General features: G+C 47.3%; 1 protein-coding gene across 1 annotated transcript in view; it reads right to left on the bottom strand.

Annotated features, from left to right (window-relative positions):
* Nucleotides 1-17684, bottom strand: part of SNTB1 (syntrophin beta 1) — a 115414-nt gene extending 97730 nt beyond the window's left edge. The window contains 2 exon segments of the mRNA XM_050892635.1: nt 17154-17432; nt 17435-17684. Coding sequence (XP_050748592.1) covers nt 17154-17432; nt 17435-17684 — 529 coding nt within the window.
* Between the last annotated feature and the right edge of the window lie 2367 nt (nt 17685-20051).

Here is a 20051-nt window from a genome sequence, read left to right as displayed (position 1 = left end):
ATACAAGCAAGTCCATTTTATAAATTAAAAAAAAAAATTTAAAAAAGAGGAAAAGGGAGAATGATTTATCCTTTCAACCAAAAGCCCAAACCAATTAGATAATGTTCCTTTAAGAGCAAAGACTGTATCCCATACATTACCCCTCAAAACAAAGTCAAATGCTTTTTTACAGCTTGACGGGACCCTAGACTAAAATTTCATTTCACATGGCCTCTAGCTCGGCATCCTTGGTAAAACACATTCCCTGTTAGCATATCTCACAATTACTCAAGAACATAAAAAATTTAGGAGGTAAAGGGCTCTTTTCCACACTCTCTGAGTGCTAAAACAATGACATCCCCTTCATAGCTCCTTTTAAAAAAAAAAATAAACCATTAATATGATAGTTCTTGATAGCAAATTAAAGTCTACCTAGAAGCCTAGGCTGCAGTCTGGCTGCAGGATGCTGCCAGGGAGCCCAGCAAGGTCTGAAACTACCGAGGAGATAGATTTCTCTGGCAGTTGTGGTACGGGGATGGTATCAGCGGGGCATTTTCCCTCCTGCCCCATGGGATATAAGAAACATCAGTGGGTGATGATAGCATCCCAGCCACAATCCAGTCTCACGCTGTGCTGCCCCAGTGCTCCTCCACCCCCCAGAGGAAAGACTACGCCAGGACCTCACACACCAAGGCATCACGATCGCATTTCCCCTCTGTTGTTACCTCTACAGCATGAACATCAAAAACCATGACCCAGAAGCGAACATGCCAGCTAACCAGGCCTGAAACGACATGTTTCGCTTGGCTTTATTTGCTGAAGGCCAGCCCAGCCCACAACCACAGAGAAGCAAAGAAGGATCACTCTGTAACAAGTGAGCTAGAGGAACAAAGAATGGACTTTGTCTCCAGCACAAAGCTTCTTCAGCACTCGATTTCTAATCAGTTAATACTACTACATCAGTTAATACATTAATAATACTGCCTACCCTGGCAGCCAGCCGCTGGGCCCACCTCTCATAGTCCATCACCACTGCTGCAAATAAAAAGAAAAAACATTTGGAGGTGATGTACGTATCTCTGGTAGGCTCCAGCTTCACTGCTGCCCACATCCCAAGCCTGGCTCCATGTCATTAACTGAGGTAGAAGGATCTGGAGCACAACTAGCAAACACAGAAATCAGACCACGCTCCCTAAGTGGCAGGTAGGGTGTGAAATGCATTAGCCCTGGTGATGGAAACACTCCATGCTTTGCTACAAATAGGTTCAGCTCGATTAACCTCAGCAGCTTACAGTGTGCCAGGCTGAGCAGGAGGACAGGCAGTGGGAATCCCAGCTGATGCAGCAGTTGAGCAGTGCTCTGGATAACAACGGCTTTTAAGTGTCTTCCTCCTCCTCCTCTGATGGGTAATTGAGATAAAGCCAAAGGAGCCATACCAACAGCACTGGCAAACTCTGAAACTACAGTCCCAGACATCCCACCTCTCTGCTGCTGAAGGTAAGAGGTGCTGCAAGCTACACCACGCTCAGGAAAAACTGTGAATAGCTCTTGGGCCCTGGGAAGTAACTTAAGATGAACAGAGTTTACTTAGGCCTAGTAAAAATACCAAGCACTTGAATAGTATCAGCGTAAGGCATCATACAGACGACAAGGGCAGAACTGGACTCTTCACATCAACTCCAGCTCTCCTCCTAAATTTCACCAGGGCACACCTTCCGAAGTAACAGTGGCAGAGGTTATTATTGGCTTTTGTCTTTGCTAACTTGTTCCCACAAGAGGTATTCCCACTAAACACTTGAAGACTTAAGCTGCCAAAAAAAGAAACGACAAGCAGCAGCTTTGCTGAGCACCACTGTGCCTCGGCACCGCTCGGTGCTCCAGGGCAACGAAGCAGCTCTGAGCCTCTAACCCGAGGAGAAAACCTCTGCAGAGCAACTTGGGCAGTCTTGTGACACAGCTGAAATACCTTATGGCCGATGGTAAACTTTGGCTTATAAAGATTCGAACTGTTTTACTGCCTGCTCAACAGTTCGCTCTGCAGCAGCGTTTTAACGGGGACACAGAGGAGGCACTTGTCTCTCCTGCTGACGGACAAGCCGCAAACAGCCGGTCGTGCTGGGTCAGAACCCGTTTTGCCCATTCCCTCGGAAAGAAGAGGGACATTTGTGCTGGGGACACAAAGGCCGATCTGTTCAGAGCTGGCCGCAGTCCTCCCGCCTGGCTCCCATCACTGGCCTGACACAGGCTGGCATCGAAGGGGGAAGGGTAAAAACACAAGCGCTGTCCCGTTTCCCCAAAGACTGTTCCTAGCAAATGTCATTATTTCAAAATGTTGCACTTTGAGAATACTTGTGTGAAGTGTTCATGAAAATCTCAACTGTGTAAATTGGAGTTTAATTTGTATATTCAACATTGCCGCTCTTTAAAAAGAAGTTAAACATGGCTACATTTTTTCCAGTGGAAAAAGCTATGATCTGCAAAATGGTTCTTCTCTCCTTGGCAATCGCTACCATTTGCTTGTTTGTTTTGGTGCGGCATAGGGCGGGAGGGAGGAATGATAATAAAAACATGAACACTTTTTCTCCTCACCTTGAGCGGTGACAGGCTGAACAGCAAGCAGCTTTATATAGTGCAATCAGCACTTGTATGCCCACAGGAGAGGAAAAACAAAATCATGGGTCTTTGTCTTGCATAGCCTCACCCAAACTTAGCTTCAATGAAATCAATTAAGACATGTTATGTATGCAAAGGTCATCCTCATCTATGTAGTTACAGGATCAGAGCATAGAGAGAGGAGCCTATACACACTAAACTTCAGCCTATACACATGCTGCAGAGTGCTGGCTAGGGCGTTCTGCCTGCCCTTGCTGCCTGCCCACCCCGCTTCACCCTGCAAAGTGGAGTATTTTCATCTGTTTTCATATACTGTTATTTTCATATATTGTTATTATACAATATTTATTTAAAGTCTGAAGAGACAGTGTGACCTACTTCTGCTTTGCAAGCACTTTCAGGGAGTAACTGTGCATAGGAGCCGTGAATCCAGCCACGTGGATCCTCTAGCACGAGGCAGCCGTGAGGAAGGTGGGTCTGAGGGGGCTGCCAGTGCCCCTCACAGCTCAGTCCCCTCCACCACCTCCCATACTAAACAGGGACATGGTAGGAGGTGGTTCTGGGACAGAAGCAAACCTCTCCCCGGAGCAGGCTGAGACTAACAGGCCCTCTTTTCTCCAACCTCCTTGGCCACTGTGGCTTATTCACAGTGTCCTTCAGCAGGACTATTCAGAGGGCTCAGGCTGCACCACAGAGGTCCTTCAACCAGAACTGAACCCCAGAGGAGCCAATGCCAGGGGCACTGCAGCTGAAGTGCCTGTTGAATCAGACTCACATTATTTTTTTTCCTATCATTCATCAAGGAAATAATATTCAAAAAGGATGGAGTAGTTATCGCAGAGCTGTGCCTCACCTTACTTTTCTGAATCAGTTACTATACTTTAGTGGGTACTCTTCATGTAATACTGTAAGAGCTTTCTTTGCAACACTCTTCCAGAGCTATGATTACAGGTTTAAAATTAGGGGTTAGTTTCAACACACTATATTTTCTAATGATGCCTATATTTAAAAGAAAAAAACCTCAAGGCAATTGGTTTGCATTCCAGGCCTGGAGACCTCAGGGCTCCTCAGCTAACCCAAATTCCCCCAAGACCTCAGATACAAAATACAGCAGACTTGCAGTTTATGTACCGTCTTCTGATGATACCAATTCTGTCACTTTTCAATCACTCTTAAACTGCGGTTGCAACTTTGCACCTCTTTAGAGATAAAGGAAACCATCAGGTTTGGCTGTTAGCCAGGTGGCCATCAGCAGCTGATGGAGCCCGCCCGGACACAGCACTCATCCCCAGCAGGGATCTGCCAGCGTTCAGATACACAAAGCAGCCAGTCGGGATAAAGTCAGCAAGCTAACATTTTGATTATGCAATTACTTGTTCAGCTACAACTGCAGGTTTTCCTGCATAATAAGGCTGATAAACATCAAACTTTTTCTGATGTTGCCTCGCATCCTAAATGATGCAGTCAGAAGCCAGAAAGGAGGCAAATGATATGCAGAAAAATCAGGGGGGAGAGAAAAGCATTGCGTTGTTGGGTCAGGGGCAAGACACGCAGAGGCTTTGGGCTTGGTGTACTCTGCAAACCCACAATATCTCTGATGACTGTCACAGTCTGGCATTATACACTGCAATGGCACCACGGTAGTAGCAAACTCTAATTTCTCCCGGAGAACCATCCATGCGTTGACAGTGCTACAGAGAGAGCAGGAGGGCACTTACAAACCTCCCGTTCCGAAGGAAAGAGGTCAAATTTCTGCTAGATGCAGCTTTTTGGAGAAAACATAACTCTACAAACCAGCCTTCGCCTGAAACTACATTTTTGTTCTCTCCAAAAACAATGACTGCTTCCTGCTCCAGTTAAACATTATTTTTAGTGTGTCTCTGCTGTTGCAGAGGTCAGAGCTTAGCTCTGAACAAGAAAGAAAACCTGAAACATCCTCTGGAAAGCTGTTGATACAGTATCTGTCACCCTGGAACTTAACAGAAACCATGGAGGTTTACAGAAGTAACATTCTGATGCTTTTCTAATTTGAGACAAGGACCCACAGCTTCGGCACAGATCCGACTGCGCCGAATTACTCAACCTTTGTGATTAGCGCTGAACAGTACATTAAGAAATAACAATTGTTTAAACAATTATTATTGCACAAAATGACTGAACTACTGCCACATCTATTTTACAATCTATTTTACAATGCTTTTGCTCATCGGTCTTTGGGGGAGCGGGAAGGGAGGAGGGACAAGCTGAAAAGGTTGTGGAGGGGGAGTATGGAGTCAGGTTTGCTAAGCACAGTAAAGCAGCATGTTAACATAGAGCCTCAACTGAAAAGCTTGCGAGCAGGTCTTTTCAGCCACGCAGGAAGCCAGTGAAGTGAGTCACCCAGTAAGGACCAAAGATCTGTCCATATTATTTTAAAGGAGAATTAATGCAGTAGGTATCAGAGACAGGATAAAGCTGCATCAGCATCTTTTTTTCCCCATCAGTGATTTATGTCAATATTGCTTGCTAAAAAATATTCTAATCCCACTGAAATCAATGGGAAAATTCATGCCAACTTGAAGAGGAGGTGGCTTTTGCTCTCCCACCTTCTGCTCCACGTTCACTCCCCTCTCTTGGCACTCTCTAGCAGACGGCAGGTTGTCCCCACCAGCCTGGCCATCGCCCGCTCACTGCTGAAGGCTTGGCTGCAGACTGCCGGACACGGACAGTGGGGTCTGGGTGGAGAACACAGACCCTGAGAAAAACCAAAATTGCAGGTGCAGCCTCCTGTGAAGCACTCCAGCAAATGAATCAACTCAGAGACTCCTTCAGTGCAGGTATAATCAAGACTCTATTTATTTCCATTTTCATAGAACAATTAACTTAATCTACATAGCACTGACAACAAACAAATTCTGTCTTGGATATGAGCAAATGCATGTACAACACGCGTGCAAGCTCACGGCGTACGCTGTATGTGTGTACCCACTTGTACCTTGTGCCCATGTAATATTGCTGACAGACATTTATAGCTGTGCCCACACCAGGGCTAGGTCAGCTCTGGAATTAAACATCTACATTTAAAGGCATTCCTAAACCAACATCAGCCAATGCAATAGTGAACAGAAAGAAAGCAAAGGGAAAATAAAGAAACAAAATAATGCATCGCATATTCCCCCACAGAAATAATTTCCCACCCTTTATGGTTTCATGAACACTTCTTGATTCCTTCATATACATACAGTTCTACACAAAGTCTTTAATACAGCAAAAGCTAAAAAGGTAGTGGGCCAATTTCATTTACAGCTGCATTGAGGAGATATTAAAATTACACCTAGAAGAGCTATTTTAGGCAAGTTTTAGAGACTCGAGAAGTTTCTTCCTCATTTCCCTCTGTATTCAAGGCTTCTACTGTGAGTTTCACACAAACAAGGAAACATACCCCCAGAACTATGACTAACTGAAAAGATCAAACGTAAACGTCTTACAGGAATTCATGTAATATATCACTTGTGACTCCTCCACTGGAAGCGCATCTGTCTTGGCTCGTACCAAATATACATCCTTCTCCGCTTTGTACAATGTGCATATTGATAGAAAAGTAACAGAACAAAGTGATTAAGGAGAACAGCGTGTCTGAAGTTTCCAAAGAACAGAATAAATACCTGCACTATAGAAATGAACTACATATTTTAACAAAATGGGAAAAAACTACTGCATTGAGTTGGTCAAAACTTTTTGGCCGTGAAAGTTTCCTGTTGATAAACATGACATGATTGCAAAGATTTTCCGCAAGGAGAAGGTACGTTGGGTAATTCTCTGCTACTCCACATAGAAAATTCTATTTAGAAAAGTTTTTAAATGCCAGTTCAAATCAGCCTTTTGAAAGCAAATTGCTTTCTTTTTAAATAGAAAATGTCATTTCAAATTAAAACATCATAACGATTCCCACAGAAACTTGTGTGTTTTCAAGTCAACCCTTCCTTTCCTCCCTCAAAAACCAAAAGGTGTTTGTTCCTCGATATTTTGTTAAGAGAGTGAACCTTGAAACCTTTCTAAGGTCTTAATACTATTTATGCACATAGACAGAAAGCTCTGGCAGTACCTGAATGAAAACTCAAGCATTAAATACTAACATTTCAAGGTATGCCTAGCAGAAAAGTTCACTATATATATAAAACAAGATCAACACAGAATGGTCCTAGCATAGCAATCCTTACACAGGCAAAGCCCAGAATCAATTTAAGTTTATTTTTATTGGATGAAATTTATAATATGCCCAGACTCACTATTTATTTCCTCAAGGCTTCACAGACAAAGTGCTGCTCTTTTGATAGTCTATCCCACATGTTTATTAAAATAGATATAACACAGTGAAAGGAAAACATAAAACTGACAGAGGATCATTTTTAGTTTCAGGGATATTTTATACGCCATCTCTTAGAACTTCAATTTATGGCTTTCCTTAATGGAGCCTTTCAGGGTCAATTTTAATGTGTTAAGTGGAAATTCCACTAGTTTGTTACTGCAGTGTTTTCTTTATGACCTGCCCTCATACATCACTTAGGTCTGGCTTATTTATACAGACAGCCGTTCACTGAATGGACTGGGAACTTCTTAAAACTAGTTGCTTTCACTTGCATTCTTCCTGAATTAAAACACTGTTTTCTTTTATTGCCTTTTGGCTGGACACTTCTCTAGCGTTCCACAAACATGAAGAAGACTGAAGTTACTAGGTTTTTTTACCTTTTTTAAGGCAGGAATACAGATTTCCTCCCCAGGGCTAGATGAGAGCCGTGTCCACAAACATCCCGGCATCAGCCTGCAACCCAACTGCTACCCCGGCAAAGAAGAGGGCAGCAAAAGCCGTGAGAGCAACAGTGGCTTCAAGCAGCTTAGCTGTGGCATCTGTAGCACCTTGTGTTGCTTGTGTGTCTCCCCGTCACTGCGCTCAGGACTTCCTCAGCTGTTTGAAGAATTTGAGCTATGTTAACCCTTTGACCGGCCATTTACCTGAGCGTCTAAAATCTAGATGGGTTTAATTTAGGCAAAGCACAGTAATAACACCTGGAGCTCTTCACAAAGAGCCTGCTGTCATCATCCAAGTCATTCCAGCTTGAAGCTGGCTCCCCTTCTCTCGCAGTAAGCACGTCTTCTTGACTTTATTCAACAGAGCTCACGACCAGCTACATCCCCGGCTCTGGAAGAGGCTTTCCAGGGGTGCAATACGTAAAGCGTCTCCATGCAGTGTTGAGCCAGGACAGCTCACCACACTGCCCTCTCAGGGGAGAGACCGGTGGGTAACATACGCATCAGCTCAGCCTCCCCAGACCTGGCAAAGCCCCAGCAGCCTAAAGTTGGTACAACCATGTTGGCCTCGAGCACATTTGAAGCTCAAGCCCCAAACAAGGAATGCCTGCTGATGGGGCTGTTCATTACAGAAGTATGTATATAAATACATCTTACAGTGTGTGTGTCTGTGCCTAGGTATGTATTTATATGGTAGATAATCCTACAGGAATCCTGCTGGTTCTCTGGAGACACCCCTCCATTCCAGCCACACATTGCTGATGGAGGAGGCTGTGTACCAGGAGAGTCTGCCACTGCATGAGACAGGACAAATAAGTCAAAAGGGGCAGATAGTTACCAAGGATAATGTGTTCTTTGGGAAACAGTGGTAATTTGGAAGCCTTTTTTTCTGTCCACAGCATCCCCAACAAAAACAAACAAACAAACAAACAAAATTCCCACAAAACAAAAAAAAACCAAAATCAACCAAAAAAACCCCACAAAGAATTCAAGCAGCAAGTACTGAAGGCAAATCCTGCTCACCTCATTCCTGGAAAATACTCCTGAACATCCAATAATTAAATCTCTCCTTTGGCTTCACGTCAGCAAGAGAAGGATCCCGCTGGCTCCTGCCTGGCAAGAGTAAGACCAACGGGAAGCTTCCTGCCATGACGGTAATCACATCTACCACTGCTGTCCTGCCAGCCCCACTACCGGCTCTGTCCTTCCAGGCTGTTTTGCAGTGACTAAAGCCCAGACTCCGGGATAAACAGATAAACTGTCACTGTCTGAGTTAAAACTATTAGCTTAAAGCAGCCTGATAAGTTACAAGCTGGATAACACTAAACCCCTCCAGCATCTTCACCTTCACACAGCTGCTTCTTGCTCCCCTTGCAGAATTAGAGCCAATGGCAGTTAAAACACACGTGTTAGTATAGTAAATCATCCTAGAAACAGCTATTATTGAAATAACTCAGACAAGAGTGGAGATACATTATTTCCATGGTATAGCTTTCAATACTCTCTCATAACTACTTGATTATGTTAAAAGCCAAAATAGGTATTGCACCAGCAGAATATGCCTATGGCAAATGGAACATAAAGCTTAACTAATGGCCCTATTTCCCTGAAAGGGCACATGAGGCTGATGAATAGTCCCATGAGGTCATGTTATCTGTTGGAGCAAACCGGTTAAGTTGTGCCTCCTTTGCCAGAAGAGAATTTGTATTCTGATACTGTTCTTTTTAAAAAAAAAAAGTTTTTTAATTTTATTTTTATGTTACGATATGTCTCTAACTTTCAGATACTCGGAAAAAGGATCCTGTTTCTCAGATACTTATACCATACCAGGAATTTACCATTTTTTAGCATGCCATTAAAGTGAACAGAAGCTATTCACACAGATGCACACGCACACAAGTTACTCACTTGTGTGCTGCCTGAAGCAGACTCCCTGCTCGAATACATGTCATCTTTAGACGGAAACATCCCTAAGCAGTGAGGAATAAACATAGCCACAGCCTTAGTTTCGATGACTTTTAGAGCTGTGCCAACAAGTACGACTTCCAACCGTTCAGCAAAAAGCTGCACAACAGTTTTAGAAGGAGTGTGCTCTATGTTAATCATTTCTAATCAGAGACAGTTGCTCCACATCTACTGTTCTGGCTCATTTCCTTACAATTAAGAACTCCATTTTACCCAATTGCTACAATACAGATTTGCTGCTTTGGCAGTGACCTACTCTGTCATGCCCTTAGTATATGCACAGTGAAAGCCATAACCAGTTCAGTAGTTCAAGTTCTAGACAGACAAAATTAAAGCCAGACCGTAAAAGAAGTGTACAGTAGCAGCAGTCGGAAATTCAAGTCTGCCAAAGAGTTATGTAGAAATTATGTCCCTTAATTTAATTTACGTGAAGGAACAAACTTAACCCAACAGCAAGGCAATATCTAGTGGTGAAGCAATCTGAAGGACTAGTCACAGTTGATTAAACCTTTTGTAAGCAAGTTTGTTAACTTACGTTCTGGAGAAAAGTATGTTTTGATAGCTAAGTGGACGATGGACAAACCAATTTTGTCTTTTCTGAACTTCTCCTGCAAGCTGAGTTAGGTAAAAAACTTTTGTGTCCTGGTTCATTACTCAGTGTTGCTGGACTCTGAGACATTGCAAGATGCTGGAAGCCATAATTTCAATGAATCCTCTCTCTTCCAGAAGTGCAAGGCATAGAAGGCAGGGCCATTAGCCATCTTGTAACGCATGGAGACCAAGCCTCATAGAGCAGCTTTCTTGGTCCTGCAAAATAGCAGCTGACAGCTGTTTATTTAAGAGCATGAAGGAGGCTCATAAGACACCTTCCAACACGTAGCATGAGCGACAAGTGGCACTCCACACTTTCTACATACCTTGTAGTTTCTCACAAACTTCTCTAGCCCAAATCAGCCATGCCTCACCTTGAACATCTTCTAACTCCCTCCTTGCAGTGAGACGCTCCTCAAGGCACGTACTGAATGCTGCCACTCCCCTGATGTTCCTTCCCATCTCTACAACGAGCTCTGTGCCCTGCCAAAACAGACTATTCCTACTATTCAGAGTCCTAGCTCTTTCCCAGTCCGCCACAACAGTATGATGCTCTCCCTGATTGCTCTAAGTACAGATGTGCTGGCAAACACCCTTACCTTGTGCTGACAGCAGTATTCTTCTCTGCTCAACATAGTTTAAGGTTTGGAGAGGTGACATAGCTGAGCCAAGCGAAACTCACTTCACACCACCTACAGCTGCTGTAGGGAGACCAACAGTGGGTCGGGAGGGGGCAAGAGAGATGGATCTCGCTCACCTCCACCCACCACCTCAAGGCCAGCAAAACTGTGTTATATAGGCTACTCGCAAACCCTATATGATATATAGTTAAAAGACTTTTTGCATGTTCTAGAAACAGCACTACCATCCCTTCTTCACCAACTATTTCTCTGAGATGCTTGAAGAATTTTTTCAGGCTTGGAAAGCCAGAGTCTCTCGTGCAGTACTGGGACAGCTTTGTTCCCATCATATTTTATTCATTTGCATACGCTATTGCTCTCTTGAACTTCTGTTTCCTCCAATTTCCCTTCTACTGAAGTAGCTGTACCAATTCTAACAAGTAGCCATGGCAACATAATCTTGCAGAATAAAGTACAAAATAATCCTATGATCAGAAATCTAAACTAGAAAAATGGAAAGGAAATAACGTGTTCTTAAAGCCTGGAAGTAAGTGACCACTGGAACAGATTACAAATAGATATGGTAAACTCTCCAACACTTACGAACTCTGAATGCACACAAATGGATGCTAAAGTAAATGGATGTAAAGTCAAATTTACAGATAAATTACTACCAGGAGAAGCTCCATGTGTTATGAAAACAGTGAGATTAAGAAAGTAAAAAAAATAAAACAACATTCCCAACCTATACCTGAAACCATCAACCTATTGGGATCAGCACCTGTATTGGGCTGTCCCAAATCCAAACTCTGGTTTGAATTACGGAGACTCCTCACCAGCTCCCTCGGGACGGACGTGCAGCAAGCATTTCTGGCCCAAACCCAGCGGGTGGCAGGGATGGGGAGAGGCCAGTGCCGCTGGCGATCACCGTGTGACAATGCCTTCCTGGGAGGGTGGGACTGGCCCTCAGTGAAAAGGCACCTGCCATGGCAAAATTAAGATACAAACGCTGTTTCATTAACTACAGCAAAAGCCTTCAGCTTTCAGTTTTACTCTGTCTAATGGTTTAAAGATTCTTCAAAGAGTTATACCAAGTTTTCAATTTAATTTTCCACAAAGGAATTACTGCTGGGATTTTAAAAAATGCTTTTTTTTCTAATGATACTTAACATGTAGACTCTGTATGTGCAATTGAATCCCAGATCCCCAGACATATCTAATCTTCTAAGCATCCTTAAGGAGCTGGTACGAACTCCTAGGCAAGAGTGATTTCCAAGAGGGGGATTCTGAGGGGGAACCTTGCACTTGGTCCAAATAAATCCAGGAATGTTTTGCCCACAACTGCCTTATTTTCTTTACAGTAACTGAGAAAGAGGACTTGTACCAGATCTACTGCAAAGAGGATGCACTGATTCTTATCTGTGAAAGGTGATACAGACTGTCTGGACTGCTAAATTAGCCTGTAATCTAATCTAATCAATGAAAGACACATCAAGTGTTCCCACTCAAGCTTCCCCATCAGCCGCAGGCAGCTGAAACAATCAAAACTGAGATTCTCGGGGACTGCTTAGACCTTATATTCTTGAGAATAAGATTACCTGCTCCTTTCCCTTTCAATTTCACTTTCAAACTGATGTGTGCCAAGGGCAGCTACACAGGCTACGTAATGCAGTATAGCCCCTAAGTCCAAAGCATTTCCCTAACTGCATATTTGCAAAAAATGCAAAAAAACGCAAAAAAAAAAAAGGGGGCGGGGGGAAGAAAAAAGGTAAGAGTGTTTTCTCCATAGGTTTACTGGAAGCGTAAGGAATAACTATGCATACAATTTGAAATCATTGAGATTTACAGCCCTGACTGTAGTAAGTAGTTACGTCACGTAGGCACTTATTAAGTGCCCTGTGCCTCGTTTTTCCCCTACATTTGCAAGAGACACACTTTCTTGGATAAACACTGTATTTTGTTAACCCCCAGAAATCTCCTGTTGTCACTACTTTACCGAAAGAAACACGAAAGCATAGACAAGATAGAAAAATACAGCCAACAAGTACCCCATACCTATTTTGCACTATTTCAACATGTAATTCACACAGGCAGAATTGCTTTGCTTCACCCAAAGAAAAGTTAAAAAGGGTAGGAAGGGGAGAATTCTTACAATTCTTACAGAAATATTGCTTGGAAAATAATACATGTTACTACAGTACAGACTGCACCACGCTTACTCTTACATTGCTTTAAAGCTGTGGATTACTCCCAAGAGGGCTACAGAAGATGACAGTAGTCTACTGTCCATATGCTAAAATTCACTATGCAGGGGGCTGCCTCTCTGTGGAAAATTTCTGCAAACCCAGAGAGGCTGTGAGAACCACTTCTCCAGCGAGCTGTAACCCCCACCTTGCAATTGTGTTAGCTTAACCGAGAATCACTCAAAACCAGTAAGAAACTAGCAACACTAAGAAGATGCTCCTTCTCCCACTGCGTACCTGCCACCATCATCATCAGAAACTCGTCTGCACACATTTAACAAGTTAGGAAGTGATGCAATCTAAAAAACTAGCCAGCTAGCAAAAAACACACTACTGTGGGTTTTTTTTCTCCACATCCAAATACAGCATCATGCAGAAGGGTCCTGTCTGACATGAGTGCAGGCTACTTCAATTTTTCATTTTTTCACCGAACACATACAGAATACGAGTGAAGTACAACCGCCTCGGTTACAGAGCGTGCCAAGGGACTGCTGTCATCTAGGATGCTTTGATAAAAACGAACACCTTTTGTGTCTTGAGAGTCACTTGAACGCAATGTGCTTCACACAGCACAAGAGGGGCTGCTTGATTTTCCAAAGTGCTTATTTAAGAAGACCCAATTTAACAGAACCGCAGGGAAATTATATGTACAAACAATAGCTGTCATGACAATTTTAGCTGCCTTCCATGCCTGCAAATATGCACTGTACAAGGAGGCTGTCTCGTCTCTCCCATAGGGAAATTCTTTGCACTCCTGAACGCTGGCGAGAAGCTCAGTCCTGATGTACTGAACACCTGAGAAGCCATTCAGGGCCGACAAGCCCAAAACTAGTGCTTCCCCTGGCCCTGCTCACTGGCTGCTTTGCTCCCCTTCACCCATGCCCAAGCTGTGATGGACAGCTCACAGGAAATAAAACCCTGCAGGCAGGTCTATCCCTGCAGATGAGGAGAGAGCAGGATGTCTTAGGGCTCAAGTCCTTCCTCACCATCACCTCCTTCTCCTCTTGAACCTTCTGCCTCACAGCTCCTCCTATAGCAGTGTCGCCTGTTGCCTTATTTCCCTTCTATTTATCAAATCCTACCTGCTTTCAAGGCACCCTGGCCAACCCCACAGATCAGACCTGTAAGAAGGAACTGATTTATACAACTTTACCCTTAGCAGCTGGACTATACAAGCAAGGACTGCAACAGAATGATGTCCTTCAGGGATGGAAAATGAGAGCACAGAAAAAACCAGGATGCCTATTAAATCTGTTAGAGTAGGACCTCTCCCACCAAGCTTTACAGCTGTGCCACCCCATACCAGCACAGCTACTGCAGCTATGCCACCCCTAAGCCTTCAGCAAATAATTTCTGTTTCCACCAGCTCGGAGATGGCGATCAATGCAGCAAAAGGGGCAAGCTTTAAAATGTAGCATTGCCCCATCCCCTCCCCTCTTCGCAGACCTTCCTCCTCCCGTCACCCACCCCAGTGCCAGCCCTGCCGCCCGCACACGGTGCAGAGGGCTGGGGAGAGATTTTCTGCTCCCTTCCTCCCCGCACAGGAATGCAGGAGAGACTACAGTTTAGCGCTGAGCTGGTAAATGCCTCATTTCACTGAGCAAGCAATTTTAGGAAGGACACTACATAACAGATGGGCTCCAGCACTCTGATGTTGGGTGTATTGAGCCATACTGACCATATCTTCACTGCCGATAACCTCTACGAAATACTCAACCGTAAGACCCTTTCCAGGAACACACAACGCGTTGGGCAATACCCACAGCCCCGTCGCACCGTGAAATGTGCCCCTCGTGCTTCACACCTTGCCATGCCTTTGCAATTGCATCGAAGCAAATTCGGCTTTCCTGGTCTGGAAGTCACAAGCAAGTCTCAGAATTTCCCTGAAAATGTAATGTTACCTTTTGACCCTGGAAACACATGCTGGCATTGCTCTGTTAATTGGAGAAAGATCCTAGAGAGGAGCTGCGCAGGGGTCTTGCCCTGCCCCAGCGCAGGCTGCTTTTTGCAACACATAACTCTCTAAGAAGTCAGGAAATGGCAAATTCCTATTGTCTGGAAGGAAAGGAAAATCAAGGCTCTCCCTCCTATACTTCAAAGGGAAAAAAAACTTTTGGATTTTCCTTCCTTTAGTAATAAAAAGACTGTTTTAGACTGTGCTACTGAAGAAAGAGCTTCAAAGTGGGAAACTGAATCGCAGAGAATTGTTTTAAACTGCCTGTTTACACAAGCCATTCACGTAGAGAGGTTCCCCGCTGAAGGGAGTAGCGCCTCCCGGGCAATGCTACGGCCAACTCTCATTTTGGTTACTCTGCTGAAATAGCAAGAGAAAGGCAGGACAACATACTGAGTTCAGTGTCAGAATATTTTAACTCTACATAGGGATGACTACTGAAATACGCTCTTGATTTACGAATTACAAATTCAATCACAGAAACAACCACTGAGGCACATCAGCCTTCACGGAGCAGAAAAATGCAAGAAAATAGCTGTGACGACAAAAGGAGTGGAGAGAAGGAGGGTGCTAAGAGTCCACGCTGAAACGGCTTCATCTTCGCTCCTACTGGGAAGAAAACTGAGGTTTTTTTAAGACTCATACAGCAGCAGCGTGTTCAGGTGCTGTTACTGCAGGCACTACACAGAGGGAGGGAGACTGTTGCAAGCACTACACACATTACTCATTAGATCACACCAAAGGTCAGCCATTGCCTGGCCTGCACCCCAGGAAGCCCTTAAACTGCGTAAACAAACCAGTGACAGAATTTAGATGCAACAGCCTCAATTCAGACCTCAAAGAGAAGTTCATATTAAGACTTCACAGGTATCTTCGTAAGTGGTTCGGCTGCAGCGAGGGAGGACGAGACACACTTTGGTCCCGCGAGCAGCGCGGGGCATGCAGGGAGGGGAGACACAATTGCCCTCAGCTTCTTAAATCCTCACGGGGCACTAACTCCTTCACAGTTTGCACTGTCATAGTGACAGTGAAACCAAACAGTTTCTCAGCATACACTACTGCGGATGACATTTTCTCACCTTCCCTCCCTTTCAAACTTTTTTCGTAACTTTATGCCATAGCTGGTTGTTCCCATCTGATCCTCAGCTGCACCTCCTAACCGGCAGCAGCCCCTCCTTTGCTCCTCAGAATAAGCACCAAAAAGACACACGTGAAAAAATGTGCAGTATCAAAAGGGCTACAGGCACAGCGAGGTGGGAGCGCCTGTGGCTCGGAGGAAGGTGATGGCTCAGGGGAAGAAGGCGCAGCAGCATGCCTCAAATGCCACTGACCTCCGGTTAAATGAACTTCTGGGCAAATATGTAATCACTTTATCAGACACGCGCCAAGGGCATTTCTGAAGCTGTTCATTCTCTCAGGTGGAGCAAGTAAATTAGTCCTTGTGAGAAGACAAGGATTAAACGCCCGTGAATGCCTCTCTCCTCATGAACTCGTTGTCCTGGGGAACCTGGCTCTGCTTCTGCTCACACCCTCCCCAACATCCAACCCGTTCTGGGGGGACACCCCCCCTCCATGCCTCCTCCACGCACACCAACGTCTGCTCCCTACTCCGGGCTCGGTTTCTACGGCTACTTCTTACAAAACTGTATCAAGTCACCCTTGAGAAAGGAAACGAAAGCCGCTGCTTTGCAGGGATGGTTAATGTGTCAGTGAGGCACCGCCAGCTTCATTCGAGCCTCTTTTCCCCCTCTTCCCTAGTCGCGAGTGGGGTTGTGGAAGGGGGCAAGGAAGAACTGGACAGCGGGAGGTTTTGGGCATTTCGAGCTGGCTCGGGAAAAGTCCCCCAAGCCCTTCGCTTACGGCCCGAGGGGGCTCCTGTACTCCTTTAACCCCTCCTCTCCCGGCACCGAACTCCCCCCACCTTTCTCGGGCTGAAAAGCCGCGCAAATGTCCAAGCGGCAGATCCTAGAGATCCCTCGCCCCGGCGGGGGTCGGCCGGGCTCCCACCGTGAGCCCTCAGCCCGGGAGCCGACCCGCCGCCGAGCCGAGACGCGGCTGCGGCGGCTCCGGCGGCCGCGCACGGACGGGGCTGCGGGGGGCTCCGGCGGCTCATCGGAGGACGGAAAGTTCAAGCCCTGCCGCCGGCTGCCCGCTCGTCCTTTCCCGACGGGCTACGTCCCTAACGCATGCCGTCGGGAGTCGCGGCGCGGCTCGGGGTGGGGGGGGGAATAAACTCTCCCCGCTGGAAAGACGCCCGGAGCAGCGGTACGAGAAGCACGGGGGCACCTCTTCACCCCTCGGCTGGGCTCCGCCGCCTCTTTGGCAGCCGAGCCGACCTGCCCCAACGCCTCCCGCTCCGGGGCGTGCTGGCGGTCCCCCGCCCCATCCCCCGGCCCCTACCTTCCAGCAGCACCTCCTTGCCAGCCCGCTTGAGCGCCTGCACCGCCTCGTCGTGGGTGGCATCCCGCAGGTCGGTGCCGTTGACGGCCAGGATGGCATCGCCCACGTAGAGGGCCTGGGTCTGGTCGGCCGCCAGCCCCTTGAAGATCTTGCTGATGAGGATGGGCATCTTGTTCTCCTTGCCCCCCTTGATGCTGATGCCCAGCCCGCCCAGCTCCTGCTTCAGCACCTTCACGCACCGCTTCTTGTTGGAGACGGCCTCGGGCACCTGCTCGGGGGGTCGGTGAAGGCGGTGCGCACCGCCGCCGCCCCCCCGCCGCCCTCGGCCCCGCGGCACGCCGCCCCATCGCCGCCCAGGCCGTTGTGGGCCGCGCCGTCGGGGCGCTCCTCGCCGCTCAGCACCAGCGCCTCGCCGCCCAAGTTGGCCAGCACTTTGTGCCAGCGCTCCCGCACCAAAACTTCCAGCCAGCCGCTGCGCTGCGCCCGGCCGCCCCCGCCGCCGCCGCCGCCGCCCGCCGCCGCTACCGCCATCTTAGGAGCATGCTGGAAGCGCCGAGTGACGGCACCCCCGGCACGGCGCGGCACGGCGCGGCGGCACCGGACTTCAGCCGGGGGGGGGCGGCGAGCTCCCGGCGCGGCGGGGTGGGGCGAGGAGCCGCGGCCGCCCCCCGGGGCCGCGCCGGGGCGGGCGCACCTGGCGGCGCCGCCCGCTGCCGCCGCGCCGGTGTGTGCGTGTGTGTGTGCGTGTGCGTGTGTGGCCGGGGGTGTCCCGCCCCTCCCACGGACACGTCGCGGGGACACGTCCGGGCTCAGCCGTGGCCCTCTTCGCGCCCAGGGTGTGCTGGCATTCAGCGCGGAAGGGGCCCGCTGGGAGCGCCGGTGTCAGCCCCCGGCAGCTGCCGTCTGCGCTGCCGGGCCGTAGCGGGGAGGTGAAGGAAATCAACGGCGGAGGGGCGTTAACGAGAACGCAACTCTCTTTTTCCCACAGACTTTTTTATAAAGTGGACTAAAACTAACAGGTGGCACAAAGGTAGTTAAATTTCAACTGTATGAAAGCAGAATCCAAGTTGTTTCACGGCTTTGTAGGATGAAGATGCTAAGTGATTGTTATGGACACTTGTGCACGTTTTGAAACTGTTTTCTTTGCCCTTTGATTACAAATTTTTAAGGCCCATGGAGGCCACATTGCCTTTTTTGCAGTTTCCTGTGCTCACTTTCCTCTTAGGAGGCAATTCGGTGCCTGGTGAGGGGCTCAAGGCTCCAACTCAGGCACCAGAGAGGACAAAGCTTTCACATTGCCAGTTTGGAGATGCCACCGGTGGGCCTGGGGGTGCTGCCCCACAGCAATGTGACTCTACAGACACCAAGCACCTCCTGGACTGCCTTCGTTTCTGCTCCTTGCAGAGCAGCTCTGGCTCCTTCCTAAGCTGGGCTGAAAACTCCAGCAGTTCTGGTGTATGTGGGAGCAGCACTTTGGGGAGGTTGGGGTGGCCAGTGAGGTTATTAGTCCCTTTCATTCCAGCCATGGGAGTCACGTGGGTCCCTAAATGCGGCATCTTGCTCCTCTCTGAAGCGTTGCCATTCATTTCTGATGCCAGGGTTTTGCTCCCAGGAACACACAAGTGCCCCAGGTTAACGTGGGCTGGGCAACGTGGGACTCACCTCCTCAGCGTGAGTGGGACCTACGTACAGGATTGTCCCTGGACAAGTTTGCCTTGGTTTAGTAGGGTCTCTCAGACCATGCCCCTCACACTGGGCTACACAAAACACATCCCCTTCCTTCCAAAAGACGGCAGAAGGAGGCCTCAACCCTCCTTCGCCTGCAGCCTCATCCAGGCTGCGTGCAGGTCCCTCCTCCCCGGTAGGAATGCAGCCCTGCACCTAGGGAGAGCGGGAACCCACAGGCAATGGGTTATTCAAGGATAACGGGTGGGTGGAGAAAAAGCAGACTGAAGAGAGGTCTCCTCATTTCTCATGTTAATTAATGCAAGGTGAAAAGCTATAATTAAGTTTTCAGAGCTGTGAATCCAGAGCAAAGAGAAGCGTGTCCCGCTAAACCTGAACAAGGCACCTAAGCCCTAGACAGGATGAGGCTACACCACCCCACCCCACCCCCCCCCCTTTTCTCCAGCATTTCTCGCTGGCTAATTTAGGTAGCTCATGTACAACACCCTGGATGTTTGGGTTGGTGTTTTTTTTAAATCCCATTCCCAGGTGCCAGGCATAGTGAATGAGTGTGCTTGTTCGGTTCCAGCAGCTTCACGTAGGTGAGAGAAGGATGGGGAGGAAAGGACAGGCATGCAAAAATCAGGTGTTGCAATGCCAGCTGTCATAGCACTCACATTCCTGTGTAGCTCTGAGCCCAAGTGACCAGGCCAAGTTATAAAATCGTGCATCTGTGTTTCCCAAGGGATCAGCTCTTACCAATTATTTCATATTTTTTCTTCATGAATTAGTAAAGAATCAGTGCTGCTGCTAATGGAAATGTGTGTCTCAGTATTTTTTTAAAGTCATTTCAGAAAATTTACAAGGAAAAAATATTCAGATGGTTTCTGTCCTGTTGTGAAAAGGTAACAGAGAAAGGAAAGGAAGTGTTTAATGCCTCACACTTCTTCTTCAGCACACTGTGCGCTCAGCCGTGTTGGCTGAGCGTGTCTGGTTCTCCCGTGGGGTTCCCATGGAACTGCCTTGTGTAGACAATTGCACCGCGTGTATCTGAGAGCTGTGCTTGTTCCAGCTATTTTCCTTTCCCTTTCCAGCAGAGGTTTCCCAGGGCCAGCATCCGATATATTGGTCCCTGGTATGAAAAAGTCTTTATAGCAGTCTCATTGCCTCCTCCTCCCCCCTCCTCCCCCCTCCTCCCCACCTTGGAGCTGTAAGAAAACAGAGGTGATGTTT

Source organism: Gymnogyps californianus, chromosome 2, assembly GCF_018139145.2.
Source record: "Gymnogyps californianus isolate 813 chromosome 2, ASM1813914v2, whole genome shotgun sequence".
NCBI lineage: Eukaryota > Metazoa > Chordata > Aves > Accipitriformes > Cathartidae > Gymnogyps > Gymnogyps californianus.
The sequence above is the reverse complement of the archived record's forward strand: the minus strand, read 5'-3'. Positions and strand labels throughout refer to the sequence as shown.